Source organism: Pseudopipra pipra, chromosome 21, assembly GCF_036250125.1.
Source record: "Pseudopipra pipra isolate bDixPip1 chromosome 21, bDixPip1.hap1, whole genome shotgun sequence".
NCBI classification, from domain to species: domain Eukaryota; kingdom Metazoa; phylum Chordata; class Aves; order Passeriformes; family Pipridae; genus Pseudopipra; species Pseudopipra pipra.
In genome coordinates this window covers 10,356,622-10,375,637 of record NC_087569.1, presented here as the reverse complement: position 1 = coordinate 10,375,637, position 19,016 = coordinate 10,356,622, and the positions used below count along the sequence as shown (strand labels likewise).

The window sequence follows — 19,016 nt, the reverse complement described above, 5'->3', positions numbered from 1 at the left end:
GGCGGCGCGGCGGCAATGGCGGCGGCGGCACCGGCCGAGCCGGGCCCGGGCGGGGCGCTCCGGCGCTGCCTGGCCCGGTTCGGGGCCCCGCGGCCGCGGCCCGACCGCACCGAGCTGCACCTGCTCTTCGACCAGCTCATCTCCGAGAGCTGCGGGCCCGAGCCCGCGCCCGCTCCCGCGCCGCAGGTACCGCGGGGGGACGGGGCTGGGACACGGCGGGGGCTGGCGGCTTCGGGGCTCCGGGCGCCCGCGGGGATGTGCCCGCGTGGGGAAGCGGAGGAGGAGGAGGAAGAGGGGTCGCTCGCACGTGTCGCGGGGTGTGCGCACCCACCACCCCCGCGTGGTGCCGGTGTGTGGGACACGCGTGGGTGTGTGGGACGCGCGTCCCGAGGGCGGTGGTCAGCGGGTGTTTTCTCCGCCGTGCCCACCCGTGGGTGTGTGACGGTGGTCTGGAGACCCCACAGGGTCCCGCGGCTGCCCCGACGCAGGAGCCCGGAGGGTCCCAGCCCGCGGCCCCCCCGTCGCAGGCAGGGCTGGTCCCGCACGCCGTCCTCGCCCCGTGTGCTCCCCTCCACGTTTCCCCTGCCTCCACCCTTCCCCACCCGTTGTGAGACACAGAGCTGCCCTGTGCCCGAGCCCGCGGGTGGAGGTGGTGGGTGACACCGGTAGGTGGGACTGTGGGCACGGGGACTTGCTGATTTTCATAGTCTGTTACTGAAAACATAAAAGCTTTTTAAGCCTTAAAGCAGACTCTTCAAAGCTGAGCGCTGTAGTTGTGCAGAGTGGATGCTGCTCCCTTGGGAACACGTGGTACTTCATTGTTACACTGACTTACTGGTTTGTCTTCGTTTTAATTCCAAAGCAGAATTACTTTGCGCTTTGGAATGAATTGGTTTTTGGACTCTTCTGTTCCTTGATCTAACTTTTTTTGTGCCTTATTATTGGCTTTGTTTTGCTGCCATGTTTAAGTGGTGTTGCCTGAGCAGCACTCCTGCAGCCTGAACCCATGTCCCCGTATCCCTGTGTTGGGATGAAGGTCTATGGGTAAATGAGGGGCAGCTCATGAGCTGGGCATTCACTGACTTCACTGCACTGACTGTGGGTACTGGTGTCAGTGGTGCCTTCACACAGACCTGGCTCTGTGATCAAAGCCTGAGCCAGGTTTCCACCCTGGCTTTGTAGTCACTAAATAATGAACAGAGGCTTTCTTTTCCAGGATGTTTGTGCTCTGCTTGTCCAAGCCTGTCAGCTGGTTCCCCTTGATCAGGAACATCTTGTCAGCAAAGTCTGTCAGCTTATCCATCACTTGCTTAACAGATATCAGGTAGGAAAAGTTTGGTCTTGTCCCTCCTTTCTCTCATGCTGGTTCCTAGTCCCCGACTAAGCCAGGGGGTCCTCTGTCTTTTTCCAGGGCTGTGGAGCCAACCTTCAGGCAAAGTTTCTTGTATTTTCACTGCATTAGTTAGTTATTTTTGGCTGAGGTTCTGATCTGGCTCTACTATGATTCCTTATGTAAAACCAGCTCTCAGTCAGAAGTGATTCACCATCGGAAATGCTCTTGGCTTTAGGACACTTGTGTTGATTTATTCATTGCTTAAGTGTCAGCTGATTCTGTGCTGGTGTGTTATTTTAACAGGCAGATTGCCCCAGTCTGTGACCAATATCTCTGGATTTATTGACTCCAACAGTACATGATGATGTTAATCTTGAACACAGTCCTTTTCTGTTGCCACAGGTGATGGTTGATGAGCAGAACTTGAGCTTCCTTCTCTCTTACTGCATCTCTGCTCTGAAGCAGTGCAGCTCCTGGACACATGTTGAAATTCTGCAAGCCTTAGCAGCTCTTTTTTACAATAATGGGCCTAAATGTCAGAAGGTGAGTTTACAAACTAAGAGGAGTGACAACAAAAACATTTGCACCATTTGGCTGTTTCTACTTTATTTTATTCCTGAAAGAAAGAATAAAAAATTTCTCAAATTGTGTTACCTTTCATGCTAAGATTAGTGATGGATATTTATGAGAAAGTTGAATTTCAGGTGTGCATACTAATAATAAGAGAGAACAAGATTCTTCTCACGTGGGATACCTCAGTACCTGCAGCTGCAGGGACCACCTGGCCCGAGCCCTTAAGGAAGGGCACCAGGCTTAGTCTGCACACCAGCCACCCTGTGTATCAGGCAGGCAGAACACAGGGAGCTTCAAATTGCACATTACCCTACAGGCTCCACTGAGGATCCTGAAATTCATCCTGTAACCAGACCAGGTGTTTATTGTGCAGTGGGCTCGGAGCCGTTTCAGGTGGAGGCTCTCAGGTATCAATCCTCTGTGAAGCTCCTTGTTGCTGCAGCGTGACAGTGTTTGAAATGCTGAATCCTCCTGCTGTCACCAGCTTGTGGCAGCTTGCAGAGCAGTCTCTGGGCTGAGCATGGGGTGGTGATGCTCACAGTTTTGGAGCTGCCAGCTTGTGTGGGTTTGTAGCCCATGTAACAGCAGCAGTTGGGTGCAGCAGTTGTTCCTAGCTTGGCTTCATGTCTGGGAAAAGAGCATAAACTGGGACTCAGCTGAACTGAGCTCACACTCGATCCCTTCTTAATGCAAAATAAGAAAACTTAGGGAATTAAGTTTTTCATGCCATTTTTTATAAACATAATCTGTCTCTGGAGTCTGGAATTGCAGCTGACAATTTTTAGGATTTGTTTTACTTCTCATTATCCTGCTCTGGTTTTGATTGGTAATAAATTCAGCTAATTTCCCTAAGTTGAGTCTGCTTTGCCCGTGAGGGTAATCAGTGAGTGACCTCTCCCTGTCCTTAACTCATGAGCCTTTCATTTTATTTTCTCTCCCCTGTCCTGTTGAGAAGTGATGGAGCAGCTTTGGTGGGCACCTGGTGTCCAGCCAGGGTGCAGCCACCCCACGTAGCCACGTTTAGCTGCCAACCACAAGAACCAGGAGGCTGAGGGTCATTAGCTGCCCCCTAATGGCTTCTGGTGTTTTGTTTCAGTATCTCCCAGATTTGCTGGGCAGGCCTGGGCTCCTGGTGCAGCTCAGTGACCCCGCTCAGCCCGACGTGGAGCTCAGGAGGGCAGCGGTTCGCAGCATGGCAAACCTGTGTCTCAGGTGGGTACGAGCCCTGCTGGGTGCTTTGGAAGAGGTACATCTGCCAGCACAGGGCCAGCAAGGTGTACATGCATGAACTTGAAATTTAAAGCTTTAGTGCTCCAAGATGCTGTGTCATAAAACAACGTACTCTCAGTCTTCCAGAAGTAGTGTTATGGGGATTAGTTTAGGGGAGAAAAGAAAAGGTGGTGTGCTCTCTGGTCCCTGCAGTGATTCTTTGTGCAGCAGGTCTCCTTTTGTTCTCTGTATGGTAGAACTGGTCCCTTTCAAAGAACCATCCATTCATCTGGGGCTCTTCAGGCTAACAGAGGGCTTGGATATGAGTTTGTGTAACTTTATGAACCTGTGGACAGAATTTAAACCAACCTTTTGTCTACTCCTGCTCTAATTTTAGTGTGCCTGGACAGCCATACTTGGATGAGCCCTACAGAAGTGTCTGTTTTCAAACTTTCCTGAGTGTTCTGCAGTCTTTAAAAACCTCTGATGTAGATGACATCACTTTTTGCATGGTAAGTGTGAGTCTAATTGTCTAAAATACCGTGATTAGGAGATTGTGCTGCTGGAATATATGAAATTTGGAATGTCGTCAACTGAGATTTTGCTTTAATAGTCTGTAATTTTTTATTCTATCACTGTAATTATGCTGAGCAAAACTGTAATTGCCTATAAAGTTACTTGAAATATGTGAACCTTGAGTGATTTGGGAAGGAAAAGTAAGTAATTCTGTGTTTTCAGTTACTCCAAAATGCACTGAAAGGCATCCAGTCACTTCTCAACGGTGGGAAGATGAAACTAGTGCAAACTGACCAAATTGGAGCTCTTCTTGCAGTATTAAAGGTAAATAGTTAAATAGTTAAACCTTGAGAAAGAGGCAAACACTGGAAGGTTCCAGATATTGTTAAGTGGGAAACAGGAGGTGAGCAAGAGGGAGCAGAGAAGCCTGAGCTTGGGGGGAGATGGAGTGTGAGATATAAAGAAAAAGACACTGAGTTTCTCTCACAGCATCTTAACTGCACAAAAGTGAGAGAAAGATGGGAAGCTTGGTTTTTTTTGGACCTATTTAAAATCCTTCTGGATGCAGTTGAATTTCAGAGGTAGCAGGGCTGTTCCGTGTGGGGAGAGGCAAGACCTGGGGGAAGAAGGAGCACAAGCCCAGCTGAAAGTTGGTGAACACCTGAGTAAATACACAGTAAATCTTTGTGCATCAGGGAGGGACAGAACACTAATGTTTGTATTCCTGCTGCAGAAATGCATGTTCCACGGGCTGCCAGGACTGAGCATAGAGGTGCCCCCAGCCCTGTACCCTGCTCCGTTACCTCAGTATGACAAAAGGTCACCTGTCAAACAGGAGCAGGCAGAACCAGCCAGCTTTAAGCAGACAGGGGTAAGCTGGGATGATCCTGATTCTACAGCGTGTTTGTTGTGCTTGTGTGTTACCTGCAGTGAAGATGGCTCTTCATGTTCTGAGCCCGGGATAAATTCAGTTCTTTGCTTTAAAGGTATTGATTAGAAATTCTGCACTGAGTAAAATTGCTGTGTGAACTCAGCTCTGCAGAGATTGGCTTTCCTGGGTTAAGCTGTGTTTAACAGTTACTCATCCATAGCCAAGAATTCCTGGCCTGCAGGCACGGGATTGATGGGTGCAGACTGGCCAAAGCTTTTGATTTTATAAGTTACATTTTCTCTCCTAACACTTGCACAATTGTTTGACTCCTCCTTGGGGAAGTCAAGTTCATCTGAAGACTGATTTCTTGCCTCATCTGCTCTGCTTAATACTTCTACAGGTTATTTTTTAACCCTGTAAACATTTTGGATTACTGATTATCTGAAAGACATTAGAGAAAATAAAGTTGCATACTCATGTTGACTTGTTTCTTTTTAGGTGTTGAATACCTACAGTAAATCTAAAAGAATTACAGAAGTACTTAATGTTCTTTAGTCACTTTTGTGTGAAATGTGATTTTAACTACAATTTTTCTTAAATACTTTGCTTTACTGATAAAGCATCCAAAGCTTAATATTTGAGGCTCTTCAATTACAAATGCTTGCTTACACTAAGGTATTACTGAACTGATGTGACTGTTGCTACTAATAAGCAGAATTTATAAGCTCAGATACTAAAGAGTGACTGTTTCTGTATGTACAGTGTTGCACAGACATGTAACTGCATTTATGGATTGGTTAAGTATTGGCTACACTAAATCTTATCTAAAAACTTGTTTAGAAACCTGTATAATGTGATGGTAATATACTATACAGACAGCATGATTTATTATATTAAACTATGTTTTTATTCTGGTTTAGCAGTTACTTTTGTTTTCAGATGAGACCCTTTTCCCTTATATTTACAACTACAAAACCTTTGCACATCTTTCTAGGTATTATTTCAAAGGATTAAAAAAAAAAAAATCCATTTTTTGTCCTTAAACAGAACCGAAGGAAAAAATCCAAAGGGAAACAAAAGAAGGGAGAGGAAGAGGGAAGAGAAGATTCGGGGGATGCAGGAAATGAGTCAGTCCTTGGAGCAGACATGCTGAAATTGCACTTGGGGGATGTGCAGAACAGTCCTTGTCCGGATCCTCGGCCTCGTGCCTCGGGTGCTGTGTCTGTGCCTGCTGGGAAGGAGCCCTTGTCCTCCCAGGGCACTGGCTGGAAGAGGATCAGCAGCAGTGAGTCGGAATATTCTGATGCTGAAGGTGGAATCCAGAGCAAAGTGAGGTGATTGTTGTGCACACAAACATAAAACATGAGGCGCTTCCACAGGATCCTCACACTTTGCTCTAATCAAAACTGCTGAGGAAATCACTTTCCCTTTTGATTTATGAGACAATACAAGAAAATCGAAAAGCAGTAATTTCTATTGGTTTGAAAGTAAATCTGTTCTTCCTCTTCCTGTTCTTGGTCTAAAGAATTTCCTCTCACAGCCAGACACTAATATAAGTGAAAGAGGTGAAGTCCATCAGTTTTTCCTGCTGTTTTCATTAACCTTTTTGTTTGTTTTTAAGGTCTTACCAAGCCAATGTTCGTCAAGGGGCCCTGGCCTGTTTCCTCTCTGCTATAAAATCAATAGAGAAGAGAGTTCTTTATGGCTACTGGTCAGCATTTGTTCCTGATGCCCCTGGTATTGGCAGCCCCCAGTCAGTGTCCCTGATGACTATTGCTCTAAAGGACCCTTCTCCAAAGGTGAGGCACTTCTGGGTACAAAAATTGTTGTGTTTTTCCCCATATTAATCTTAGGAGTTGTTGTCTCTGGCCTTCAGTAAATATTTGGCTACTGTATCACTGCACCACAAGAAATAAATAGGATGTATTGGCTAAGGATTGGTTCTATACATCTGAAAGTTACTAAAAAAGATAGTTGGAGTTGAATTTTCTCTTGCTGGAGAAAGATTTTCACGCAGTTAAAAATTCTCAATCGGCTCAAAGGAGGTGTTAAGAGGTAACAGAAATGTTTTATCATTTCAGACCCGTGCCTGTGCTCTTCAAGTCCTCTCAGCCATCCTGGAAGGTTCTAAGCAGTTTCTCTCAGTTGCTGAAGATGCCAATGATCACAAGAGAGCTTTTACTCCCTTCTCTGTCACTATTGCTTCCAGCATCCGGGAGCTGCACCGCTGCCTGCTGCTGGCCCTGGTGGCAGAGTCCTCTGCTCAGACACTGACACAGATAGTCAAGGTAACTGCACTGAAAGTGTGTCAGATGCTGCCCAAGAGGTGATGTTAGTCTGTAGATTAAGTCTGAAGAAAGATTGCAGAGAAATGATTGTGGCTGTGGAGGACTTTGGTGGTGGGAAGTAGAATGTTGTCATCTCACAAGGCTTCTTTGACCGAGTCATAGAATCCCAGAAGGGTTTGGGTTGGAAGGGACCTTAAAGACCATATAGTTCCAATTTCCCTGCTGTGGGCAGGGGCACCTTCCACTAGACCAGATTGCTCAGAGCTCCATCCAGAGTCCCAGGGATTTTTTTCAGCACAATTCTCTTGTTTCTGCTTTTCCTTAGTCTTTTTGGAGCTGAATGAACCTATAAAAGGTTCATTCTGAAGACTCACATTGACTTTAAAACTGGAATCCAAATTGATAAAAATATCTTTCCATGGGCTATTGAAATTCCTTGGTCTTTATGCCACAGTATTAACTCCTTGTTCTTTGAAGCCAGGTTTGTAAACAGTTTTCACACAGAGGATAATTGGGGCCTTTATTTTCAGGCACCCTCAGATAATGAGCTGAGTGACCTAAATTACAAATGTAAAAACAAATCTATGGAAGGCCAGGCTGACAGTGTAACCATCACCCCACATGTGTTCTTTTGTGTGTTCCAGTGCCTTGCAAACTTGGTTTCCAATGCACCCTACAACCGATTAAAGCCTGGGCTGCTGACGAGAGTGTGGAACCAGATAAAGCCCTACATCTGTCACAAAGGTTTGCATTCTCTCTGTGTGTGTTCTGTCTTCATTCAGCATTGGTTATTACCAACTCTGTAGATTCCCTTCCTCCTCTGTGCTTCATAAATACGGAATTCACTAGCAATAGATAAATGTTTATATGTTCTAATCTGTCTTGTCTGAAAGCTGCTGAAGGAGGATACTAATGGGCTGTTTTTTTGGCTCTTTCTTTCCCCACCCTGTTTTCTCCTGCAGATGTTAACGTTCGAGTTTCCAGCCTGACGTTATTAGGGGCAATAGTGTCTGTCCAGGCACCTTTACCAGAGGTGCAGTTACTTTTGCAGCAGCCCAGCTCTTCAGGGCTGAACAACAGCGGCAGCACAACCCCTCGGCGCTTTCCTTCCTCTGAGCAGTGGAGGAAAGCTCTCCCCTCAGAAGGGGAGCCTCTGGAAAATCCAGCAGGATGTGTATCTCCAGAACCCTGCTGGCTGCTCCATCTCTGTGTTTCCATCATCGTCCTGCCCAGAGAGGATTCCTGTTCTGACAGCGACGTGAACTTCCCGTCCTTGTCCAGCGTCTACGAACCGTGTCCCCTCCGACTGGAATCCCTGCAGGTGGGATGAACAGCAGCTTGGGGCAGTACCAAACTGCCTCCTGGCAGCCAGACCTCAGTTGTGGGTTCCCTTTGCTCCACGCTCTCTCAGGGAGATTTTTATCTTCTTTGTTTTTAAATATTATTTGGTTGTGTGTGCTGGCACCTGGTGAAGACTGTGAGTCTTCCCCGTGCAAACTCCTCCACAGAGCATCTAAATGAAAGTTTTGCTGGAAAACAGTGGGGAAGAGCCCTGCAGTCAAAGGACAGGGAACCGTGGAATGATGCTGGTGAGACTCAAGGAGTACCTGTGAATGTTGAGGCTTGGCCTTGTTTTCCTCATGTAACCACAGAAAAGAGTAAGATTTTATAAAATGCATCCCGAGAAGTCTCACTCTCTTCCTGGAACAATAAATAATTGTTAAATCCAGCTTCACAGAAGGCAGTAGCAGCATTACAGGAGGTACAGAATGTCTTGCTCTTACAGTCTTGCTTATTTTTTTAGCTACAGGAGTCCTCACTCACAGTAAATAATTCATGGTGTTGCTACCTGATAGTGCTTCTGTGGCTCTTTTTTGAACAAGGTAATGGAACCGGGAGGTTTTTAATTAGCTCTAGTATTCTAGAAGTTGTGCTGCAAGGTGTATCTGTTACATCAGAGTTCAGTACATGGTCCCAGGGTTGATTAGCCCATTAACATCCTCTTTGTGTGTATTTGGGATATTTTGGGTTAACAGAAGGGAAAAACACAGTGGAATTTCTTTTGTCCATGTCTAGGTGTTGGCTCTTCTTGTGAAAGGTTATTTCCCTATGGCTCAGAGCTATTTCCTAGAACTTGGAGAAGTGGCCTGCAGATGCATGGAAGAAATGGATCCCTCCATTCAGCTTCATGGAGCCAAAGTAAGAGCAGAGGACACATCAGCTTTGTTTTACCCAATGAGTTTTATCCGAGTGTGCTTTGCAAACACAGATGAATAGTGATGAATATTCAGAGCATCTGTGTGTGTGATGTAGAAATGCAGTACCCTGACACTATGAGAAATGCACCTTCAGCTTCCAGTCTTGAAGTCTCAGCAGAATTTGGTTGCTCTGCTGAGTCACCAGGAAGCTTGGGAAGTGCAAGGACTGGTCCTTCCCTGATTTAGCATCAGCTGGTGCAGGGACTGTAGTCTGTCACCCAAAGGAAAGCTCAGAGAGATTTGTCTTTGTGCAGCAATTTTTCCAGCTGAAGGCCTTATGTAAGAAAAGCTTTTATCAAATTTCTTCACTAGCAGGGACAGAATAGAGTCCAAAACAATACTGAATCTTTTATTTTTGCTCCCTGGGTAAGTATGGTCCTAGATGAAGGTTGCTGTAGTTCCTTGGTTCTTGAGTCATCCCTGATGAAGACCTCCTTGGTTTTTCTTCCTCTGCAGCTTCTGGAGGAGCTGGGCACAGGTGTCCTGCAGCAGTACAAACCCGACTCACCCACTGCCCCTGCTCAGAGAGTGCCAGTCAGCCTGGTAAGTGTGAGATTCCACTGCACTGGACTCTGCAAAGTCACTGGCATGGATACAGATAAATCCTGCAGGGAAGCAGGAAGGGTCTCAGTACTCTGTGGCTTTACAGATGCTGATATGAACAATTTTTGTAGACTTCCTGCATTATTTTGGCAGGTTTTGTCAGTAGGCAGGTGTGTTGGTTTTTATTTTATATGATGTTAACTCTGCCTCTCTGCCTTTCCTCTTCCCACCTCTTCCTGCCTGCTTGAGATCCAAGGGCTGGAAGAACAGCACCAACTCTGCAGGGGTCATCACTGCTGCATAAAACTTTAAAGGTTTTGGTGAATTTGCGTTGTTAAAGAGCCAACCTACCTTTCCTGGCTGCTCACAAGTGCAGAGAGAGTGGCCAGAATCACAATAGATGTGAATGCAGAAAAGTTCCTTAGCTGTTTTTTGCCTAAGTTTGCAGAGGCTGAGGAACTGGCATCCTAGTTGGTAACATAGGCCTGTTTAAGTCTTGCTTCTGTGAACAGAAGGCAAGTTTAAAAATTTTCTTGGCTCATGCTGAGTTTTGAGCCTACAAGATAGGAAATGTGTTCAGTAGCACCAGGTTCCTGTTACTTGCTATGAAGGTAAATTGTCAGGCAAATGAAAATACCCAGCTGTGGATTCAGGAATGGGATTGTAACTCCCCCTAATGCAGTTTAATCTGAGTGTATGTGGCCTTGAGAAGGAAACAAACAGAACTTGGTGAAAAACTGCTTGACAGCAGTACTAAAGTGGCTTTAAAATGTTTCTGAATGCCAAATATTTTGGGCTTCAAACAATTGTAATCCCTTCCATGTGTGATTATGCTTGCTGCTGTAAGTATTTCTTAAAGACAATCATCTTTAAGACAATCTGTTATAGAACTTGTGTGTAATTGCTGAGTTTAAACGGGTAAACCTGGCTGCTTCTCCTGTAGGTTGTGACTTTCTGGAAGATGATGTTGAATGGCCCTTTACCTGGCACTCTCCAGAACTCCCCATATGCCACTCTCCAGACAAGTGCCTGTGACGCCCTGTCCTCTATCTTGCCAGAAGCTTTCAGCCTTCTGCAGGTAAGAGAACACACCTTTAAATGTGGTATGTTTACCTTTGAGGCTTTTTCCTTGACCACCAGATTACAGTAGCATAAAGCCTTTTAAAATTTATTAGGAGAGGGTGAAGAAAGCTTCCAGAATTATTAGGTTTTTTACATTCTGAACATTGTGGCCGTTGAAGGCTGGAAAAGGCAATGTTGGGAGTAATTAGTCTGTCAAAACAATTAAACTGTGGGTCACAGCAGCTGTTTGGCCCTGCCATGAATACTCAGCCTTGGAGATGTTGCACAGGAGATGGAGGACAAGGATTTGATGGCATGAGGGAGGGGTGAGGGATTGTTATTTGTGCTGGTTAATTCTTTGAAGAGCCAGCTGAGCCAACAGCCACAGCCTGACGTTGTGCACCCGTTTCCGTGAGTGTTTTTTAGTTTTGGCTGGCTTTGAAAATACCAACCTGTGGTGATTGCCCTGGCAGAAGCAAACAAATCTGTTGGCCTCACTCTGCCTTTGCAACATGAAATATGCTTTTAAACATGAAAGCCTTGGCAGTGGATCCCCACTGCATTGTGCAGCTCCTTCTGTGTCACCGTGCCCTTGCTGGGGAGTGCTCTGCCAGATCTCATTTGCCCAGGAATTGCTAGTCCAGCAGTATCTCTGGAATTCTCCATCCAGCTTCTCCAAGTACAGGGTGTACTTCATCCTCCTGTACTTTGATCCCATGCACTCTCTTGTCCCTGTGGCCACGTGGGGTCAAGTCAGTGCCCACTGTGACCCTTTGTCATGGGCTGGTGAACTGACAACCTGCCCAGGATGAACTTACCCTGCCTGGCTGTCCCGGTTAATGAAGGGGAAAAGAGGGAAGTAAGGAAAAAGCAACCCATTCATTCTGTTTTACCTCTGATGGATGATAGTTAATATTTTGGTTTCCTTTGTGATATTCTCTAACAACAGTGAGATCCTGTTTGCTGGAGGCGTTCTCGTTTCCCGCGTGGGATCCTGGAACACCAGTGAATTTACTTTTGACTACGCTCTGAGTGGAAGCTCCTATAGATCCCACACGTTAGGGTCTTTCAGAGTGTTTGTGTGTGTTTGTGGGACAGAGATCTCTTCAGTCCCTCCCGTTGCAGGATGACCAGCAGATCCTGTGTGTGACGCTGCTGCTTGGCCTGAACCACAGCGAGAACCCCCTGGTCAAAGCCGCTGCTGCACGTGCCCTGGGAGTCTACATCCTGTTCCCTTGCCTCAGGCAGGTCAGAGCCAGCCTACTTCCCTTCTTCTCAGCCACTTTAGAAAGGGTTTGATGAACCATAAGTCGTGGAACGTGGATTCTTTTGAAATTAATTGGGTTTACTTTTGGTCTGTTGTGTATTTATAGCTTTTCCTTACTGGCTCCAGACCGGCTCTTGCCTTTTGTGTGAGAGCAGAACCAGTGCAGCTTTAAGTGGATGAAGCAGAAGCCAGAGTGCCTCATGAATGAGAGGAGAAGGAGGGAGGTCAGGATCTTCCCTGAGCTCTTAGGGGTGGAAGTTGAAGTGGTTAGGTTGGCACAAAGGAGCTATAAGAGGTGAGGTAGAGCTGGGCTGAGGGGAACAGCTCTGCAGGGCTCTGTGGTGTTTAATGGTTGGACTCCCTCTTACAGGTCTTTTCCAACCTTAAGGATTCTATGTTTTAACAAATCTTTAATGTGAAGGCTTCAGTTTTGCTTAAAGCTAAGAAATAAGAGTTTATTTAGAGAAAAATGCTGGTTTGTTTCCACAAAAACTCTCATCTTGGCTGAGCTGTAAGACTCGGAGCTTTTGCCACGTGGCCTTAAATAAATGATTGTAATAAAGAAATTATGCAGTAGCTGACACTGAGGTTTGACTCCAAAATATTTCTAAAGAAGATCCTTTACCATAGGCACATGTAATGTGCCATAGAAGAGAAGATCAGACAGGCAGCTCGACAAATGGAGAAGCAATTACTCTGAGGGTGGGATTTGATGAGTATAAGATTGGCAGTCCAAGTAATTATGTTAAAATCCAAAGTAACTAAAGCACCAGTGAAATTAAATAATAGATTGAAGCCTTCTAGCAACAGCTACCCAAAGGTGGTGAACTTGGTCAGCATTCAGGCTTGGGAAGTTAATTAAGGTCAGACAAAGCTGTACAGAGCTTTGTTGAGCTTAAAAGGTGTCACCTCCAAAAGAAGAGTATATGAATAGAGCTGGTCTCTCTGCAGGTATCATTTTCCCTAGAAAATCCAGAATGTATGTGTTTTACTTAAGGAAATCACCTGAGTTTTGAAAACCTTCTAACTTTGCAGCAGTTTTTGCTCTGACAGGATGTGATGTTTGTGGCAGACACAGCAAATGCCATCCTGAATTCCCTGCACGACAAGTCTCCCAACGTCCGTGCCAAGGCAGCCTGGTCCCTGGGCAACCTGACAGACACTCTGATCATCAACATGTACGTAAGGACACCTTGGCCTGTGTGTGAAGCCTCTCTGCCACGTCCCCAGAGTGTCAGACACAGGGCACTGGTCTACAGGAGGACACGGCCTCAAGCTGCACCAGGGGAGGGTCAGGAGGAATTTCTGCATGGAAAGGGTGGTCAGGCATTGGAAAGGGCTGCCCAGAGAGGTGGTGGAGTCCCCCTCCCTGGAGGTGTCCAAGTTTGAAGTTTCTCAGTTTGAAGCCATTCTTCCCTGTCCTATACATGCTCTTGTAAAAAGCCTCTCTGAAGAGAGACTCTACATTCCAAGTTTACTCTCTGGGTTTCTATTTCTTGTATGTTTCTTGGTGTAATGACATGGTTCCTTTACTTTCAACATAACACAGAAGTAAAAGTAATAAATATTTAACCCTTCCTCGAGCCACAGACTGAGGGAAGCCCAACCTACTGTTACATTTTTAACAGGAGAAATAGTTATCATATATTCCCGCTACAGAATTGCCTCTGAGCAATTCCTTGCCCTCTGTTTTTTATTACAGACTTAACTATTGCTAACCAGGTTTCTTGCATTGATAGTTTGGTTTTAAATTAATAAACATAGTGGTCACATGCAGAAAGGCCTGCCTTACATATTAGCCCTCTAAAGAGTGAAGGTTGTTTGTTCGTGGGCCTTTATAAAGGGTTGTAGCACATCTTTGGGGATGGGTCAGCTGAGCTGGGTGTTCACAGGATGATTCTCCTGCCAGGCAAACCATGGGACAAAGCTTTCAGGAGGACCTTTCTGATCTCCTGCTGCTGAAATTGTTACGGTCTGCCACAGAAGCATCCAAGGACAGAGACAAGGTAGGACTGAGGGGAAGGAGGGTGGAGTTGGTATAGTTAACTCTTGCATTTTTATTTAAAAAGGAAAAAGTTTCTTTGGGTCTCTTTGCCCCAACAGATGGGGAGAGCTGTAGCTCAGCATCCTCCCTCGAGGGCTGGTGTTTGGAGGTTTCCTGTGTTGTTTGACCATTTGATTGTGCTTTTCCACAGTGCAGGGGTTTTTGGTTTGGTCTGGGGCCATTTGCAGTGAATGATCTTTCTGGTGGCATTTAGGAAGTTGCCGTGTGATAAGACCACAAGTGTGATTCCAGCTGTGCTCCTTGTTGGCTCTGAGCGTGATTTCACAGCGGGCTTGACAAACCTGGAGACCGGGGTGGTTTTTGTGTCTGTGCATTCCAGGTGAAGAGCAACGCCGTCCGTGTCCTTGGGAATGTGCTCCATTTCCTGCAGCCCTGCCACATCTCCAACCCCCGGTTCAGGGAGGCCATCGAGGAGGCTCTGCAGGCCCTCATTGGCACCGTGCAGAGCGAGGCCACCATGAAGGTGCGCTGGAACGCCTGTTACGCGCTGGGGAACGTGTTCAGGAACCCTGCCCTGCCTCTCGGTGAGTCCTGCTCCCCCTGCACCCACACAGCACTTGGGGTTTTGGTCAGGCCATCTTTGGTACCAGTGTGGTGGAGAAGAAGCAAACAGAGCTGGGTGTTGCTGTCAGAGCTTTCCCAGAGCTCTTCCCAGGGGAACAGGCTCAGCTCCTGCCAGCGCCAGCACAGGTGTAACTGCTGTGTTCAGCTGGATCTGTCACGTTAGAAAAGAGTGTGAGGATGGGGTTGTAGCTGTGAATAGATGCCAAATGTCACTTTTCCTCTTGGAAAATTTCAGATTAACTTTTTAAACTAATATTTAATTTCATAACACCTGGTTCTCTCACTTAAACCACAATAAATACAATAAATATAAGCCCATTAAATATTTAGGAGATATAATTACAGTTTTGTAAGTTACAGTTTTGTATATTTTAAAATACAAAATATTAAAAAGGGGTTGATTAAAAAGGGGGGCTTTGGGGGTTTTTTTTGTTTTTTTTTTTTAGGAGAGGCTCCTTGGACCACACAAGCATACAGTGCACTCTCCTCAGTGGTCAAGTCCTGCAAGAACTTTAAAGTCCGAATCAAGTCGGCCATGGCCCTGTCCATCCCGAGCAAGAGGGAATGCTATGGCTCCACGGAGCAGTTCTCCCAAATCTGGAGTGCCTTGGTGGTGGCCTTGCAGAGGAGTGAGGACACTGAGGACTTCCTGGAGTTCAAGTACAGCTCCAGCCTCAGGACGCAGATCTGCCAGGCTCTGCTGCATCTGCTGCAGCTGGCGAAGGGCACGGACCTGCCCGTCATCTGGGGCACCATCAGGGACCACGGGGAGGCCATCAAACCCTACATCCTGCAGTACCTGAGCTCTGGGGGGGAGGACAGCGACCCAGGGACACCCACGGACCTGGGAGAGAGGGAGAGAGGATTGCAAGGAGCCATCGACCATCTCAGTGGGATAGAGAAACAGCTGGGGGGCAAGGCGAGGGTGAGAGTGTCCCTGTACCTGGAGGATGTCCTGACAAACCACACCACTGCCACGGAACTAACAGAGGCTTAGAAGGAAACACCCACTTCAGTGACCAAAACTTCCCCAGGAAGCACTGAACTGTGTTCCCTTACACAGGGCATCCAGAGGAAACATTTCCTGCTGCTGATATTAAGTATTTTATTTCGAACTTATTCATAATGCCTGATGAAAAAACCTCTAGAACTTCATTTTTATATTATTATTATTTTTTATTGCTGTGCTTGCTGAACTCTGAAGTTGCCCTCCCCAGGGCTGGTTTGTGCATTCGCTGTTACAGTGTCACCACTTGGAAAACAAATGCCTTTTCCTTCTTTGTCTGTTTTACAAAGCAGCCTCTTCCCTCAAAGCTTATCTCAAGCATTTTGTTCCTATTGCTGCAGGATCCAAAATCATGTTTGTAAAAGAGGGGGCTGGAAGAATTTTGTTTTTCAGAGCACTGCAAATGTTGTCACTCTTGTGTTCCTGCAATAAACCCAAATATGCCAATATTTGAAGAATAGCTCAGAGCAAACACCCTTTGCCTTTACCTGTCTGTGTTCCCAGTGTCAGACACCAGGCCTGCACCTCCCTGCTGCCTCCACTCGTCCTGTCTTCCAAAAACTCACAATTCCCTGTCTGCAGGTGGATGGTACTGTGCTGTGTGAGCCAGAAAATTCCAAGTAGGTTCTCCAAGGATGGAATTTTGGCTCTTCAAACACATCTGTGGGAGGTGCAGTGATGTTCTAAACAGCCTGTGGGTTTGTTTCTGATTCTGGAGTTCTGTCCCCTTCCCATTCCTTCCTGCTGGTGTTACTTACTCTGTGTTTGCTCTGTGCTCACTCTGCTGATACCGGGGGAGCACTGAGCTCTCTGATGTTGCTGGGGACAAATCAGTGCCTCCAGGAATGAGCAGGGCCGTGGGGCACTCAGAGTTAAGTGCCTGCTGGCCTAACCTCGGGCTGGATGTTTGAACAGAGCTCAGGGCAAGCCCTGCCTGCCATAAAACCTCTTTGGGATACAAAATTCATCTGCTTTGTTCTTCCATCCTCACCGCTGGTTTCAACAGCCCTCAAGTGCTGTTCTGAAAACCTCTGAAACCCTCAGGAGTAATGGAGTCTTTTTTTCCCTGGGTGGATGGGGCCAGCTCTCTCCCAGGGGTGACTTCTCCTGCCATCCCCTCCTGCAGCAGGAGCTCTGCCAGCAGCTGGTGTGTGGTCAGGCTTGTCCAAGTGCTGGGAAATGCTGGGATGGAGACTGAGGAAGAGAGGGACAGAGCTGAGCATCCCTGCTGGTCCCTACTGGGACAAGGGCCCTACCCTGGCTCAGGAGCACCCTGACTGCTTCAAGTGATAGGTTTGCACTTCAAATGCCACTTGCTCCTTTTCTCTCTGGCTGCTGCAGTTGTACTGTACCTGAACCCATCTTTGAGCTCCCACACCTGAACCAAGCCTGTGTTTCACAGCTGTGTTCTGCCTCGGGGAGAAATCTGCCCCATTAACAATGAGGCAGGCGCTGGTTTTTGCTCTGGCTGGTGGAACCAACTCCATCCAGCATCTTTTGAAGATGAGATAAACATCTCAGCACCTGCCTTCCGTCAGGGCCGAGCAGCTGTGTGTGTGTGGCACAGGGGAGACACACTTGCTGGGGAGACACACAGGGAGGGGCAGGTGGGGAGAGTGAGGCCTGATTTCTGTGGGCAGGAATTAAACAGTCACTGGGTGGGGACCTGGGTCAGTTATGGGGTTCAGCTGTGCCTGGCCCTGGCCCCACCAGCTACTGCTGCTGGTGGTGGCTGCACCTGGGTACAGAGCTGAGGGAGCTGAGCAGTGCTGGGATGGGCTCTCCTGCCTGATACTGAGGTCAGTGATGATTTTACCTGTCTCTTCAGTGTCATGCTTGTTTTGGGAGCCTGGCAGAGCTGTGTGGGCTGTGTGTGCCCTGTACCACTGCTTGCTGCCAGTGAGAGCCCCAGGGTTGGATGCAGCCTCTGTCCTCGGCCAGGGCCTGGTGGGGCATGAGGTGCTCAGGGCCAGGGAAAGGCAGCACCTTCCCCACCCCGGCCAAGGTTTTATTGTGCTGCCTCTTTATTGTTGTGTTTACAAGCCAGGCACTTTATAGGTTTTCCTATGAATAGTTCCAAGGAGAAGGTAATTACCTTATCACATGCAGGATGATTTATAGCCAAGGTGGCAAGGGACATTCAAGCTCCACATCGGCTCCGTTTGAAAGACAATCCTCCTGTTCCTCCGCGGGGTCACTGGGCGGGGGAAAACAAAAGGGCTTTAGTGCCCGGCCTGATCCCAGCCCAGGGCTGTCTCCTGCGGCTGAGCAGCCCCGGAGGGAGCGTTTCCATGGGCTTGTTGCCCACCTGCAGCCCCGTGGGTGCCCCTGGAGCTGCCCCCGGTGGTGAGCTCTGCCCTGGGCACCCCCGGGGATTCAGAGCTGGAGTGGCAGCTCAGGTTGTAATGCCCTTTGTATTTACCTGCATTACCCTGGTGACCACGCAGGGACTGTCCCGGTGGCCTCGCAGGCACCAGCGTGGCTCTCGGTGGGGCTGGGTTGGCACGTGCCATGGTGGCTCGGTGAGCTGAAGAGCTTGGTTTTGTTGGCAAAACTCCTCACCGGCATCTGCAGATCCACTCAGAGCATCCGTGGGCGCCGTTAAACACCCCCTTATCTGCACCGAGCCATTTTGAGTGCTATTTTAATATTTTCTTTGTCCTCCTCCCCCCCAGTAACTGTCTCTGTGGCCTGGGAGCAAAGCCAGTGATTTACCGAGTACCCTGTGGCTTTTGGGGGCCTCAGCATCCCGGTGCAGCCGCCGGCGGGTCGGGCAGCGCCGGGAGCGGCCCCGGTCCCGGGGCCACGAGGTGGCACCATGTCCCCGGGCACGGCGGCCCCGGCGGCCCCTCCTGCGCGGGGACACCCGGGGGGGGCCTGGGAGCCCCTCGGGGAGGGTCCTGAGATCCTCTCTCAGAGCGCTCGGGTGTCCTCCGGCAGAACGTCTGTTCGCCCCCGGGAGGGTCCCCGGGGCCGCGGCACCCGCAGCTCACACAGCGAGGTCCGAGCTGGTGCCGACACGGGTTCCCCGTGTGACAAACCGAACCCTTCTCCGTCCGGTGATTTTCCATCTCGATGGTTTTGGGGCACTGGGAGGGCCTTGGCGCTCCCTCCGTGCAGCCCCCGGTGTCAGTGAATCGGAACATGAGCAATGGGGTGGAGAAGGCAGGGGTGACTTCCAGTGGCGGGGTGAAAGGGAAGAGGCTGATGCTCAGTTCATGCCTGCTGTCTCTCCCATAAAAAATGGCTCCGCGCTCTCTCTCAGGCCGTCCCTCCCTGGGACCCGCTAATTCGGTGATTTTTATCCTGTCTGGTTTCCTTCTCTCCCCCCTGCCCCGCTGTAACCTCCCGGCGCTCCTCCCGGGGCGGCTCCGGGGTCGTGGCTGATGGATGGCCCCCGGCAGCGCCCGCACGGAGGAGCCGACGGCTGGCGAGGGGATTTCGGCACAGCCCGACCCTCG

The 19,016-nt window shown here is 48.3% G+C and overlaps 1 protein-coding gene across 1 annotated transcript; it reads left to right on the top strand.

Annotated features, from left to right (window-relative positions):
- Positions 1–16,015, top strand: HEATR6 (HEAT repeat containing 6). Its single transcript, XM_064678099.1, has 20 exons — positions 1–186; positions 1,217–1,324; positions 1,736–1,876; positions 3,003–3,118; positions 3,513–3,627; positions 3,854–3,955; positions 4,365–4,502; positions 5,550–5,836; positions 6,124–6,301; positions 6,584–6,790; positions 7,435–7,534; positions 7,753–8,111; positions 8,867–8,989; positions 9,505–9,591; positions 10,535–10,669; positions 11,779–11,901; positions 12,974–13,098; positions 13,830–13,926; positions 14,305–14,509; positions 14,996–16,015. The coding sequence occupies exons 1-20, from the start codon at positions 16–18 to the stop codon at positions 15,544–15,546; spliced, it is 3,468 nt and encodes a 1,155-aa protein (XP_064534169.1). The 5' UTR covers positions 1–15; the 3' UTR covers positions 15,547–16,015.
- Positions 16,016–19,016: the final 3,001 nt, after the last annotated feature.

Coding starts and splice junctions, on each gene's coding strand:
- HEATR6 (XM_064678099.1), top strand. CDS start 16: ATGGCGGCGGCGGCACCGGCCGAGCCGGGCCCGGGCGGGGCGCTCCGG. Junction 187..1,216: donor CGCCCGCTCCCGCGCCGCAG/GTACCGCGGGGG, acceptor TTTCTTTTCCAG/GATGTTTGTGCTCTGCTTGT. Junction 3,628..3,853: donor ATGACATCACTTTTTGCATG/GTAAGTGTGAGT, acceptor CTGTGTTTTCAG/TTACTCCAAAATGCACTGAA.